Source organism: Oryx dammah, unplaced genomic scaffold (genome assembly GCF_014754425.2).
Source record: "Oryx dammah isolate SB20612 unplaced genomic scaffold, SCBI_Odam_1.1 HiC_scaffold_16, whole genome shotgun sequence".
NCBI lineage: Eukaryota > Metazoa > Chordata > Mammalia > Artiodactyla > Bovidae > Oryx > Oryx dammah.
Genome location: NW_024070200.1, coordinates 27,679,513 through 27,694,248, shown reverse-complemented (window position 1 = coordinate 27,694,248; position 14,736 = coordinate 27,679,513). Strand labels below are relative to the sequence as shown.

Here is a 14,736-nt window from a genome sequence, read left to right as displayed (position 1 = left end):
CGACAGGGAGGCCTGGCGTGCTGTGATTCATGGGGGTCGCAGAGTTGGACATGACTGAGCGACTGAACTGAACTGAGAGCAGCAAGAATCAAAAAAAGAATGAAAATATTTAGGAATTTTTTTAAAAAGTGAATCACATAAAGTCTAAATATATTCACCAAGCAGCTCCAATAAACCACTTACCAGTACTGACACTTTTAGAGTCACATAAAGTTAATAATTAGTCCCACCAAGAATAAAATGAAATAGCTAACTCTAACAGGAATATAGCAAAGTAATTAAATGCACAGGCCCTAGAATCAGACTTCCTAATCTTCAAATTACTCATCACTGAATCTTGGCTCTCTGCCACTAACTACCTGTATCACCCCAAGCACGTTACTTAATCTCACTATGCTTGTATTTTTTTCACCTACAAAATATAAGTGATAATATTAGCAGCACCTACCTCATACAGAGTTGTCATGAAGTTAAATGAGTTAATGCATGCAAAGTGTTCAGAATGATGCCTAGCAGATTAGTGTTAGCTATCAACGGCTGTCGTTAACACATGCATATAAAGTCATTTTGGATAAGATCAGAAATAACCTGTATCAGTGGGTTAGAGGCTACCAGAAACCAAACAGCACTGAGGCAACACAGAAAAGCACTATCAGGGACCTACAAGTTTTCTTTAAAGATTTCTTTCCCCAAGGCATATGGGATCTCTTTTAGTACCACAAGAACTATGACTTCCACTGCTTTCAACCACTCTCAATAGAAGCTGATAATGAGAAGAATTTCATTATTATTATTTTTTTCAAAATGTACTTTTCACTCTCTGAGAGATCTTCACATGTACCAATAAATAATTAAGACTTACCTTTACACACTGTTCAGCTAAGTCTCTGCTTGTTCTGTTGTTAAGTTCAACCACAACCAAACGATTGCAAAGTGCTTTTATAGCTCCATCTACCCCAACAATCCTTCGGGTGCATTCTGCAGATACGTCCAGGTAGTATGTTATGGCACGGGCTGTTACCTCTAACACATTGTCTGGAGCACTTTCATCAAGAAAAATTTTGCAGAGGGCTGGTAAGAAAGTGCGAGGAGGACATCTGTAGTGAAAGAAATCATATTACACCCAGGATTACGAAATTCTTAACATCCAAAAGTCACCAATGTAACAGATAAAGAAAAACTATCACATAATACATTATGTTCAATACTCCGTTCCACATGTATATTAGGTAATATTTCTCATATTGCTTTTGTTGCCATAATAACACTCACATGCTAATTTCATCATTGCTGAAAATATCAGGTTGTAAACAGTTTAAAGTAGCAGCATTAACTTGAAACCATGTTCAGAAAACATTCCTATTCAATACTCAACTCCAACATCAACTCTGTAAAACCTTTCCTAACCTCTCCAAATAGTTAAGTGATACTTTCATGTTCCTAAAGCCTCAGAAAAACAGTACCCACACTGTTTAACGTATCATTTTATTTCCTTATTTACATTAAGAGTTCCTGAATGCCAGGAACATTGTTCAATTCATGTTTTATGGGAATTGTTCGATTCATGTTTCATGGGAACAAATGCTGATTTGGGGTTTAACAGACCAGGGTAAGACACAGAACAACAGCTGTGTTACCTTCCTGGTCCTGTTTCCTCATTTGTAAACCAAAGATAATATCTAAACAATATCTATTTTATATGGATGTTATGAAGATTTGATGAAATTATACACATTCAACCCTTAGCTCAGTACCTTGGCACCATATTAAACTAGTTAACATTAGCTCCCCTTCCTTCTTATGAATAGCTAATGTGTGCTATATAAACCTGCATAAGACAGCTTTATCAAAAGCACATTTTACATTTTTAAATCAACATTTTATCAACACCTAAATGATAAAAAAAAAAAAATTACATTTAGTAGAGATCACAGTTATATGCCATCAAACACTATAACCTAGCTGCATAAACTGAACTTTAAATGATCTACAGATATCACAAAAGGCACTATAGTCATCCTCCATATTCAAAGAGGAAAGATTTCAGGGGCCCCTGCAGATACCAAAATCTCAGGATATTCAAGTTCATAAATTAAACGGAGGGGATACAGAAAGCTTACTGTATTCTCAACATTTCGGCTGAATTGTTTTCCGTCCAAATTTTAGTCTGCACATATCTTTAGTAGTTTTAAAAAATATCTGTATGAAAGCCAAAGTAACTTTGCCCTTTCTAATCTGCTTGGATGATGTTCACTTTAGGGGTCCAAGAGCAGGAATATTATCAAAGATAAAGACCTCTTGCATTCAGTGATTAAACACAAGCCGGTTTTACTAGCCAGCATCATTGGCAACCTAGGTCACATTGTTTTGTTGCTATTGTTCAGTCACCAAGTCATGTCCAACTCTTTGTGACGCCATGAACTGCAGCATGCCAGGCTTCCTGTCCTTCATTTTCTCACTGAGCTTGCTCAAACTCATGTCCACTGAGTCGCTGATGCCATCCAACCATCTCATCCTCTGTCTCACCCTTCTCTTGCCCTCAATCTTTCCCAGCATCAGGATCTTTTCCAATGACTCAGCTCTTTGCATCAGGTGGCCAAAGTACTCAGGGTTGATTTCCTTTAGGACAGACTGGTTTGATCTTGTTGTCCAAGGGACTCTCAAGAGTCTTCTCCAGCACCACAGTTCAAAAGCATCATTTCTTTAGCACTCAGCCATCTTTGTTTTTTAATTAATTACTTTAATTGGAGGCCAATTACTTTACAATACTGTGGTGGTTTTTGCCATACATCAACATGAATCAGCCACGAGTGTACATGTGTCCCCCTATCCTGAACCCCCTCCCACCCCCCCCCCATCCCATCCCTCTGGGTTGTCCCAGTGCATAAGTGCCCTATTTCATGCATGGAATTTGGACTGGTCATCTATTTCACATATGGTAATATACATGTTTCAGTGCTATTCTCTCAAATCATCCCATCCTTGCCTTCTCCCACAGAGTCCAAAAGTCTATTCTTTACACCCGTGTCTCTTTTGCTGTCCTCCATATAGGGTTGTTCTTACCATCTTTATAGTCCAACTCTCACATCCGTATATGACTACCTGAAAAACCATAGCTTTGACTATATACTTTTGTTGACAAAGTGAGGCCTCTGCTTTTTGATATACTGTCTAGGTCTGTCATAGCTTTTCTTCCAAAGAGCAAGCGTCTTTTCATTTCATAACTGCAATCACCATCCACACTGATTTTGGAGCCCAAGAAAATAAAATCTGACTGTTTCCACATTTTCCCCATCTATTTGCCATGAAGTGATAGAACCTGATGCCATGATCTTAGTTTTTTGAATGTTTACTTTTAAGCTAGTTTTTTCACTCTCCTCTTTCAGCTGAATCAAGAGGCTCTTTAGTTCTCTCTACTTTCTGTCACTAAAGTGGTATCATCTGTCTATCTGAGGTTGCTGATATTCCTCCCAGCCATCTTGATTCCAGCCTGTGATTCACATCCAGCCCTGCATTTCACATGATGTACTCTACATATAAGTTAAATAAGCAGGGTGACAATATACAGCCTTGACATATTCCTTTCCCAATTTAGTTACTTGTAATTTTTCTGAGGAGGAGGATAAGATTAGATTATGGAAGATAGTCCAGTAGTTCTCAGGGAAGATTAGAATGACTAGCATATTGAAATCTTGAAGCACTTTTACTGCTCTCTGCATTGGCATATGTAGTATTAATATACTGAATAGATAAGATTGTAAAAGCATTAATACTACTGAGAAACAACACAGTCTTATTAAAAAGTAGTCCCCCCCCCGAGAAAACAGTAGTTTTTGAAAAAAGAATAAAATTTTGAAGTTGACAGTCGTCACATTAAATGGCAAGAATGGATCTACCATATGCTTTATATTAAGAATAAGAAAATTATTCATCTATCTTACACAGTACAAAAAACTACTCATCAAAACACAAAATTTAAGAGAAATGTTCAGTATAATTATCTATATTTCATGGGGAAATGTGGTATCTTATTGGGGAAATAAGCTATGTTCCCTGCTCGTGTTCTTGAACAATTTAAAGGGACAATTAAAAAACAAAAACCAGAAAGTTCTAAGCAGATTCTCAGCTTTTAACTGTGATTAATTTTATTTCTAAGAGAAAAATAAAAGTATTCTGCATAAGTAAAAGCTTATTTTATATCAGGTATAATGAAAACCTGCTTTGGGAACTTTTTAAAGGTGTGGTATAAAATATCTGTTGTAAACTTTTGGCTGTTGGACAAGAAAAAAAAATTTTATTTTCCTAGCTCCTGAGTTACTTTTTCAACCATGAGAAAGTATTTTAGGCATATTCACTAGTTTTTCAATTCAGAAACCAAAGCAATTTACAAAAACCTGAACAATACAAATTAACTATAAACTGAGCAAAAGAAGTAGAGAAAACATGTAAAGAGTAATTAATGGATTCTGAAAAGTACAGAATAGTTGAAAGAATTATAGTTATATTACTTGAAAGTTCATATTGCAACTAAAACAAATTATAACAAGTGTTTTTTTTTTTTTTAACATTCTGCTTGATAGCCTGCTTTAAGATAGTCATCATGATAGAAACATTTATAAGGCCTTAATACCATCTTTTTGTTTGTTGATTAGTATCAATTTCTTTCTATCATTTCCAAAGTAACCCTGTGTTGATAGGTATCTCATCTAGGTCTTTAAATTCAAACTGAGCTTCATGATAATTCAATAAGCACTTGACTATGTTCTTATGAACAAGACCTTCACGTTTCTTTCCTTTTTCCTGGGCTACAACTACAAACATAACTTTTCCTTGGTGTGAATCCATGTTAACAGATATGAAGAAAAAAATTTACATAATCAAGAAAATTCAGTGAGTTATTTCACGCCTTATCTTCAACTTTCTCTTGGCTTAGTGACTCCATTGGTTTTCCATTCTAGCCTCAGTTCTAAACTCCCTTCTCTTCTCTAGTTGATCTTATCTATTCCCTTTGTTCATACACCATAGCTGTAAATCTCATCTACATACTGTGAAAACTCCCAAAATATTATCTCTACTCCAGACCAACTAAATCACTATCTCCATTTAGAATTATCACAGGCATATTAAAATAAACATATTCAAAACAAATATGCCTCCATCCCAAATCACTGCTTTGCAAAGGTCACAACCAAACAGAAATCCAGAAACCTGACAATCATCTTTAGTTCTCCCCCTTAATTTTGCTCACATTACACATCCAATCCATTAGTTAAACCCCAACAATTTTCTCTCTAAAATATATCCTAAGTCTGTCCACTTCTCTCCACACTATCTTTTACAAACCTAATCTTAACTAACTTCAAACTCTTGTTTGAACTACTGAAATAGCCACTTGGACATCCACATAAGAGATGTTTCACACCACTGTTGAGGAAGGTATTTCTAGAGGGAAGAGGAAGTCTGTCTGGAATAATGTGTAAGAGCATGAGCAAGACAAAGAGAGCATTTGTGTAGGGGCATGTCCCAGTAATGAGCAACTGATACAGACAAGGGAAGTGATCAAATAAATAAGTATATAAATATATGGAGGACAATGGGAGCCAGATTTCTCATTTGTAGCCTGGAGATGGAAACACAAAAAAGGAAACTAGAATGAAGCCTGTGGTGTTAGATTTGAACTGGGGATGAACTCAGCAGGGATGAACAGATAGAAGGATAAAAACAAATAGATACTAATGTGTGAGATGATCCCTGTGCCTAAAATGCTTTTCTCCCAATTTTGCCCATGGCTGGTTCTTTGTCATCCTTCCTGTGAGCCTAAATGTTACCTCCTCAGTTTCAGGCTTACCTTTTCTAACTACCCAAAACAGGACTCCTGTTTTTGTTTTGGTTTTAATTTACTTTGACAATTTATATTTATATTTCATTTTCTGTTGTCCACTATACCTCTCTCCTAAAAATCTGCAAGCTCCTTGGGAATAGAGTTGTATTTCACACAGCAACCAACAGGGTTCTCTGCATATGGGGAGATACTCAAGTTTTATTTGCTTAATGAATGATATCAAGAAAAGGTAAGAACTTTCTTGCTTATAGAAAGAGAAACCAAACAAAAAGAATCCCATCAGCTCTCTTAGTGATCTGCTCCTTCATCCTTACGCCCAGTCCCTCTCTAACATTTCTCTCCTCCCCACACACAAGCCCAATCTCCATCAGGTCTCCTTCCCCTGCCCTACACCTTCCCACAACACAAAAAGGGAATCCACTTTTATCTCTCATTTTCCATAGAACTGTTCTGAATTTCAATTGTGGTGGTTACATGACTCTGTGTTTGTCAAAATCCGTATGTCATTTAAATAAAGTTAAGAGAAAATTAAATTGCGTGTATACAATAATCACAGTCCTTCCCAAATGGTACTGAAAGAATACATCTGTGGCACAAAAGTTTAGATGCGTCACAATTAAAGAGTTATTAAAATTTTTAAACTCACTAAATATTTACCTCTTATACCATAGGTAGAAATTACTTTTACATATTAAATCCAATCTAGTTCTATACTAGACCAACTTACAGACCCAAAGGTGGCCAAATTAGGAAAGTTTAAGATCACTCAGTCTCCACGGAACTACTGTCAGACCAGTCAACCACAAAAATGAGACGAAGTAGAATCTTCAGATGAATCCAACTTACGCAACTTTCCAAAATACTACCTGCAGTGACGAAATAATCTTTTGCTAATGGAAGCAGAGATAACTTAAAACAAGAACAAAAAAAGTTTCATGAGGTTACAAAGAATTTCTCTTGAGAACTGCAATATCTTCTATACTATTACTACCATATGCTTTTTCCACACTATATCACTTGGACTTGGGCCAAGATTTCAGAAGATGTACAATATTAAGAAAGCAAACATTTTAAAAATAAAGTTATCTATAATAGCGATGTTTTACTGAATACAGTCTGTAAAGTGAACACTTCACTTAGTTTTAAAAAACTAAAAATTTTAAATGTAAAAGATTAATAAATTTTGTTTCCTGAAGATAATAAATAACATCTTTTGACCCCACTTTATCTTCTATTCCATTCTTGCCCCTGCTCCCATTCTGGACTTTGTGTATTTCTTAACTAACAATAACTCCTGGCGTAACAGTTGAAAATTACAGCTTTCCCTCTAAAAGAAAAAGGAGTAAGTCAAATTCCAGTTAGTAGACTCTACTGTTGTTCAGAACCTCTTCAATGTGTTCAGTATCTGGATATTAGCTATTGTACACCAGGCACTATGCTTAGCAATGGAAAACAAAAGTAATAGTATGTATATGTGAGATACAGCAGAGGTCTTTGAAGGCATCTAAATTGTATTCACTAGGTAAAGAGCACAGAAGAATTTATAAAAGGGAATGATACATTCAAATCGGTATTTTCAGAATACAGTCAATTACACTTCAATAAAACTGGGGGAAAAAAATACCAAAAAATATTTTATGACTGTAGCTCTGCGTATTGTTAGCTTATAGGCAAGAGCACCTGTTATGAAGTCACTAGCACTACCTGAACATAATTATTTCCCCAAACCAACTCTCAGTGTTACCATTCTTTTAAAATCTCTTACTTTAGGGAGAAAATAGATGTCATCAGACATAAATCTCTTCAAGTGTTTCCCATCAAACCTAAAAATCTTCATCTTCCTTGCCTTACAATAAGAAACACATTACCATAAGTCTATCTCTTCATCAGTGCATCAGAGCTTTGACACTCAGTGTGGGATTTTTATGACCAACAGCTTCAGCATTATTTGAGAACATACTAGGAATATAGAATATTAGGCACCACACCAGCCCAAATGAATCAGAATTTGCATCTTAACAAGATCCCCAGGTGCTTCACAGTATGCACATTAAAGTTTAAAAAGCACTACTACTGACAGCAGCCAACGCTCTCCCAGTTTCTCAGAATCTGAATACTATGAATTCTCCATTCTCTCTCCTCTATGACCTCTAAAAGAAAAAGGCCCACACTATTTTTCCCAATACAACTTTCTCAAAAAAGTTTTCCACACTCTGGTCTCCATTTCCTCCTGTTACTCCTCAACTCATTCAAATCTGGTCCTCAAACCACTCCACTCAGCTCTCATTAAGATCAATGATCTTGAGAATGTTGCTAAATCCAAAGGACATCTTTGAGTCTTCACCATACTTGACCTCTCACCTGTATTTAGCACAACTGTCCTTTCTCTTCTTTAATCACTCTCTTTCTTGTGCTGACATGTACACTAATGATGTAAAAGCAATGGTGGATAAAACTGCTGGTGCTTTAGCATGAATCAAGGCAGCAGCATTAAACTGTACCATTGGTAATCATTCTGTATTTTCATTGCCAAGCTATTGCATGAAAAAAAGGTCAACTTCACTACTTTGATAAAGCAAATATATACATATATACAGCTTCCCTGGTAGCTCAGATGGTAAAGCGTCTGCCTACAATGTGGGAGACTCGGGTTCGATCCCTGGGTCGGGAAGACCCCCTGGAGAAGGAAATGGCAATCCACTCCAGTACTCTTGCCTGGAAAATCCCATGGACCGAGGAGCCTGGTAGGTCCATGAGGTCGCAGAGTCGGACACGACTGAGCAACTTCACTTCATATATACATACATATATTTTATTAAACCTCAAGCCTTTTTTAATTAATTTAAAAAAACTTACAATATTGTGTTGGTTTCTGCCACACAAGCCTTTTAATTTGTATTTTTTTAATATTCTACTTAAACAAATAGGAAGTAAGCATAAAGCACTTCTGCATACTCAAGAAAGATGGCTGTGTCAAGGAAATGTAGTTCACAACTGCTGGAGAGTTGAACTAGCTACTTGTTTCATGCAACATCTTTTTTACCTGAAAGAACTTTAGACAAATTGTGGTTACTCAGACTTGGATATCTAGCAAACATTTTTTCAAAAATTAACCAAGCAAGCATTCCACCTCAAGGAAAAACAACTGACAGTATTTGCTGCCAATGATAACATTTGAGCTTTCAAGCAAAACTTACAACTTTGAAAAACTTGCTCCTGCCACCCTGAGCTTGACAGATCCCATTATTTGAAGACTTTTCTGATTAAGTACTTACAATAACAAATATGAATTTGTGACAGTGTAGAATGGTATATGGCAACACCAGGAATATCTGTATAACTCAACAGATCAATATTTTCCACATGACCAGTGCAAGATCTTTTAAACTTACACTTGGGTTAAAAAAAAACAACAACAAAAAACCCACTCAAAGTACCAAACAGGCCAATAGATTTTAATCTACAAGAGTACAAGTTCATTGACATGACTTCAGAATCCACATTATAACTAACTCTTAAGAAACTATCACTTTGCCCACTTTGGGTATGATATCAAACGAGACTATACATAATTATGCAAAGACATCATTACAGCATTCCTCCTTTTCCCAGCTACATCTATTGGAGGATGATAATTTTTTCATATATTGCAATCAAAACAACATAATGCAACACAATAAATGCAAAGCAGATATGAGAATCTAGCCAAATCCAAATTCATGATCTCCACCCCTCAAAAACATGGTCCTCCTGGGAATTTCTTGGTGGTCCAGTGGCTAGGACTTAAATGCTTTCACTGCAGGGGTCCGGTTTCAATCACTGGTTGGAGAACTAAGACCCCACAAGTCATGTAGTGTGACCAAAAAAAAACAAAAACAGGGTCCTCTTTTGACTTTCTCTCTCACTGAATGGCATCCAATCATTCAACTATTTGACTATTCTACCTCCAAAATCTAAGTCTACAAGCATTTATTCTGTCCTCATCACACATTTATTATCCATAGAGCAGAAAAAATTAGTATTTTTAAAAGACATTTAATTCCATCACTCACTCTTTTATATCACTGCTCTTAAGAAAAAACCAAAAGCATACACAAGATTCCATCTGCTCTTGCCCCAACTTTCAACACAGTTCTCCAGAGACCTTTCCATGCCCAGTCATACTACCTTTCTCCAAATTCCTCAACCACGACATGCTCATCCCACTTCAAAATTCTTCACATGTTGCCTTCCCTTTAAACATCCTTCTGTCTCACCACCTTATACTTCATCCTTTAAATTCTTACTCATCCTTTGTATCTCTAAGAAAAACCACTCTGACTACCCCTACTCCTCCAGGTCATGCCCCTGCTACCTGCTGTCACAGCACTCTGAACTTTTCCTTCATTGCACTTATCAAAGCTTGTAATCACAATTTTATTTCTATAATTATTTAATATGTGTTCCTTATTAGACTACTAGGCACCATAAGAGCAGGGATTGTTATCTGCTTTTGTCATCATATTTTTTTTAACAATAAAAAGTAGGAAGACAATTTAGAAGATTAAAAGACTTATCACTGTTGTAGATATTTTTAAATAGTTTTTACTGTACATATACAATAGGAGGCTTTTACCACTGTATTCAGTATTGGAATCCAAACTTGAGGCAGTCTTTCTTAGGATATTTCTCTCTGGGAGGATACACCAGGAAAATGATTAATGGTGGTTGCCTCTGGAGAGGAGAACTGGTCACCCAGGAGACAGGAAAGGGAGAGACTTACACTTTACTGTATATCCTTCTGTGTCTTCATAATTAAGTAAAATGATTATTTTTTTAATATGAGCTTTCTGATGACTAAAAGCACTATCCCTAATATTCCATTTACTAGATCTTCTGGGGAGATGTTAGATTCTTCCCAGAAGACATAAATTATATTACTTGAAGATTTAGTAGCAGGATCTACAACTGCCCAGGATTTATCTACTTTTAAGAGTATGTACAATGATCACCTATTTTGATGTGAATACAAAACTACTCATTTATAACTCATTAAATTTATCTCAAACGTATAACATATTAACTTTAACTCACTAATGTATCACAGATGAAAGCAAAAACTAACTCTGAACTTGAATTTTACTTAACTTCAGAAAGACTGTCAAGGGGTTTCTCTTGTGACTCAGTGGTCTAAAGAATCCACCTGAGACACGGGCTGAATCACTGGTCAGGAAAGATCCCAAATGCCTCAGAGCAACTAAACCCACGCGCCACAACTACTGAGCTCTGGAGCCTGTGCGGCAACTACTGAGGCGACAGGCTGCAGCCACTGAAGTCCAAGCACCTAGAGCCTGTGCTCCATAGAAACCACAGCAATGAGAAGCTCGCACAACACAACGAAGAGGAGCCCCTGCTCATCACAATTGCAGAAATGCCTGCAGAGCAACGAAGACCCAGCACAGCAAAAAATAAAGTAAAAAAAAAAAAGTCAGAATGGGCACCAAAAAATGGATACCATGTACAATATTAAGTTAAAGAAAAAGAAACACTTAACTGTTATGTTTAAAGCATTGTGTTAGGCATCTCACTTGTATTATCACATTTAATCTCCATGAAAACCTATACTCATGTCTATCTCATTCCAAAGGCCATTATTTTTACCACACTATATGCCTTTCCTGACTAAACAAACATATAACTACAAATAAAAGCTAATCAGACAAAAACCTCTCTGAATATACAGGCATCTTTTCCTTTACTTGACATAATTAAAAGGACTACTTGCTACTATCTTATGAAATTAAGTTAAAAGAGATATTTTCACCCATACTTAAAATGTGCACATCATCCTGCTTTTCTCCTGTCTTATTTGTTGACTGTTTCAAAGAATTTTTAAAGGTTCTTCAAAACCCACCACAGTTTCATGAAACAAAGTCTCCAAATAAAATTCAACATTAGATATTTAATGACATTAAATTAGCTCACTTTACTCAAAACACTTTTCACATACATTCTTTCCTTTACTCCTCACAAGGAGCGAACCAGATATGAGATTACTGTCATTTTTACAGAGGAAGAAAGTAAAGCTCTCAAGGGGTAAACTTCATTTAGCAAACCAAGAATCTGAACCCAGGTCTCTGATGACACACAGCCATTCTTTCCACCTCACCATGCTGCATATCTGGTTTAAAGAAACTAAAGACAATTTTCCTTCTGACAACAAGAAAATCTGGCTCCTGAATGAAGAAAGCAAGCTAAAGGTTTTAAAAAACAACTGCCATAAATTTAATCAAATGTCTACTTTTGATAGACAATCTACTGATATACTAAATAAAACAGGGCTAACCATTCCAATTTGAAATTCTCTTATACCTACACTTAGTAAATAAAAAATATAAATTGAATCTGGTTTTAATTTCATCCACATTATATCAAATATGACCAAAGTCTGGAAAGGATAATGAAAAGAATAACAATTATATTAGGACGGTAGGATTCTGCATGGATGAGTGTGACATTTTAACAATTCCTTTAAAACTGTTTTAATATAATGACACTTATTAAAACTGTCATTACAAATACCTCTACTACTACATGTTAGCACTTAATGGAAGATATGATAGTTGATGTGACTGGTACGTACGACTTTTTAAAATATCAAAAGTAATTCTCAGGTTAATGAAAACCCTCTAATGAAAGCTATGAATGCTCAAAAATCTATTTCGCTGTTCTATGATTCTAACCAAAACAAGTGTTAACGGAGGGGCTAAATTATTATGTTCTCAAAATTTGCCAATAAATACGAAATAAATGAGCCACAGACTGCGACTTGGTACCACCTCAATGGGACTTACAACTAAGATTATTAATTATTCATTTATTAATTCATCTTCATTAACGATCCATTCAAAAATGAAGATGATCAAAAATACATCAATTTACTGAGTAATACAGCCTTATTCCCACCTTAAAGAAATTAAGATAATTATACCAAAATTTTGTCAACATCTCAAACATTTTCTACTAATTACTTCAAAATGGCATTAAAACCAATATAGAAGCATCTGAGTTTTCATTTACTTATCACCAGAATTCAAAATTATAAATATAAAATAAAAAACAAACGTGTTCAGTATTTGCAAGTATCACATAAGAGGAAAAACATGGCATTAATGGCCAACCTAGTAAGGATTCCTTAACATTTCTGCACAAATTCTACATAATCCTCTAAATAAAATTGCTTAAACTCTCAAATCTCAACCTAGTTCTACTATTCCAAAAACTATGCCATGTGGTTAACATTCAATTTATACCCTCTCCAAACTGAAATTTACAAAGCCATAAGTTGCTTTAACAAAAGTACAGGAAATTCCCTGACAGTCTAGTGGTTAGGACTCAGTGCCTTCACTGCAGTGGCCTGGCTTCAATCCCTGGTTGGGGAACTAAGATCCAGAAAGCTGCACAGTGCCACCAAAAAAAACAAAAACAAACAAACAAACAAAACCCCAAAAACAACAATGCCAAAAAGACATAGTGTCCTAAAACTTACCAATGGACAAAAGGGCTGTTGGAAATGTATTCATTATTATCTGTATTTTCATATCAATTTCAAGTCAATTTCTTGATACAGAAATAAAGAAGCATTTGCATTTTCTCAGTTCATAACATGTTTTGAAAATGAATCAGTCAGGTTATGGGGTAGAATTAGCATTCTCTACTAATTTCTATTCAGTCAACAAACATGTATTTGTGTCATCACAATTATCATTAGTGGAGTCAGTTTACCTACCAATTTTTATTTCTCAGAAGATTGTAAATGCAAAACTACAGAAACTTTTCAAAAGATAAGTTTTAAAACTCACTAAATAAACTGGAGCCTATTATACAGACTAAAGTAAGCCAAAAGAAAAACACCAATACAGTATACTAACGCATATATATGGAATTTAGAAAGATGGAAACGATAACCCTGTATGTGAGACAGCAAAAGAGACACAGATTTATAGAACAGTCTTTTGGACTCTGTGGGAGAGGGCAAGGGTGGGATGATTTGGGAGAATGGCATTGAAACATATATATTACCATATGTGAAACAAATCGCCAGTCCAGGTTCGATGCATGATACAGGGTGCTCGGGGCTGGTGCACTGGGATGACCCAGAGGGATGGGATGGGGAGGGAGGTGGGGGTGGGTTCAGGATGGGGAACATATGTACACCTGTGGCGGACTCATGTCAATGTATGGCAAAACCAATATAATATTGTAAAGTAATTAGCCTCCAATTAAAATAAATTTATATTAAAAAATAAAACTCACTAAAGAAAAATTCTATACAAACTCAAATCAGCAGATGGTTGAAAACACGTTATGTCCATGTCACTACAGCATCCCCAAATGAAGATGACGAAGGGTTGTACTTACGTTTCAAAACAACGATCCACGTTGTCAGACATCAAAAGCAGCATGCATAGCTGTTCAAGGGCTATTAGTTGCATGTCCCTTTCATCTCCTTGTCCCATCTGCAGCCATTCCAGCAAAGTATCTGGGTCCACATCTGCCATTGTTTCTTAGGCTTCTTTGCTTAAATTTAAAAAGCAAAGGCAAAATGTCCTTTAAATGTCCAGGACTGAACAGGGTGGGCTTAATTTTTTTTTTCTTTTCTTTTACATCGGCTAGAGCCAGATTTTCTTGGTGTCCTAGGAATTAGAAAAGACTCATAAGTATGTTTGGATAGTGTACTTAACCGTAGTTTTCCAACTTTCCTTATTCCTCGGGTTTAACTTCATACATTGTACTAAATAAAACCAGTTTTGCACAAGAGTATAAGCTGATTAGGCTGCTGCTCTGGAAACCAGAGCCGTCTTTGTCAAAGACAGTCAAACAAGCTTCGGATCCCACTATTGCTATCACGAACG

The 14,736-nt window shown here is 35.9% G+C and overlaps 1 protein-coding gene across 7 annotated transcripts in view; it reads right to left on the bottom strand.

The window, feature by feature from the left end:
- HECTD1 (HECT domain E3 ubiquitin protein ligase 1) overlaps nucleotides 1-14,736 on the bottom strand; it is a 73,877-nt gene that overhangs the window by 57,694 nt on the left and 1,447 nt on the right. For all 7 annotated transcript variants that reach the window (XM_040257153.1, XM_040257155.1, XM_040257156.1 and 4 more), the window contains exons 2-3: nucleotides 14,243-14,517; nucleotides 863-1,097 (exon numbers count right to left, since the gene is read on the bottom strand). In XM_040257153.1, the coding sequence (XP_040113087.1) occupies nucleotides 863-1,097; nucleotides 14,243-14,382 (375 nt within the window). In that variant the 5' untranslated portion in view covers nucleotides 14,383-14,517. The remainder of the gene's footprint in view (nucleotides 1-862; nucleotides 1,098-14,242; nucleotides 14,518-14,736) is intronic.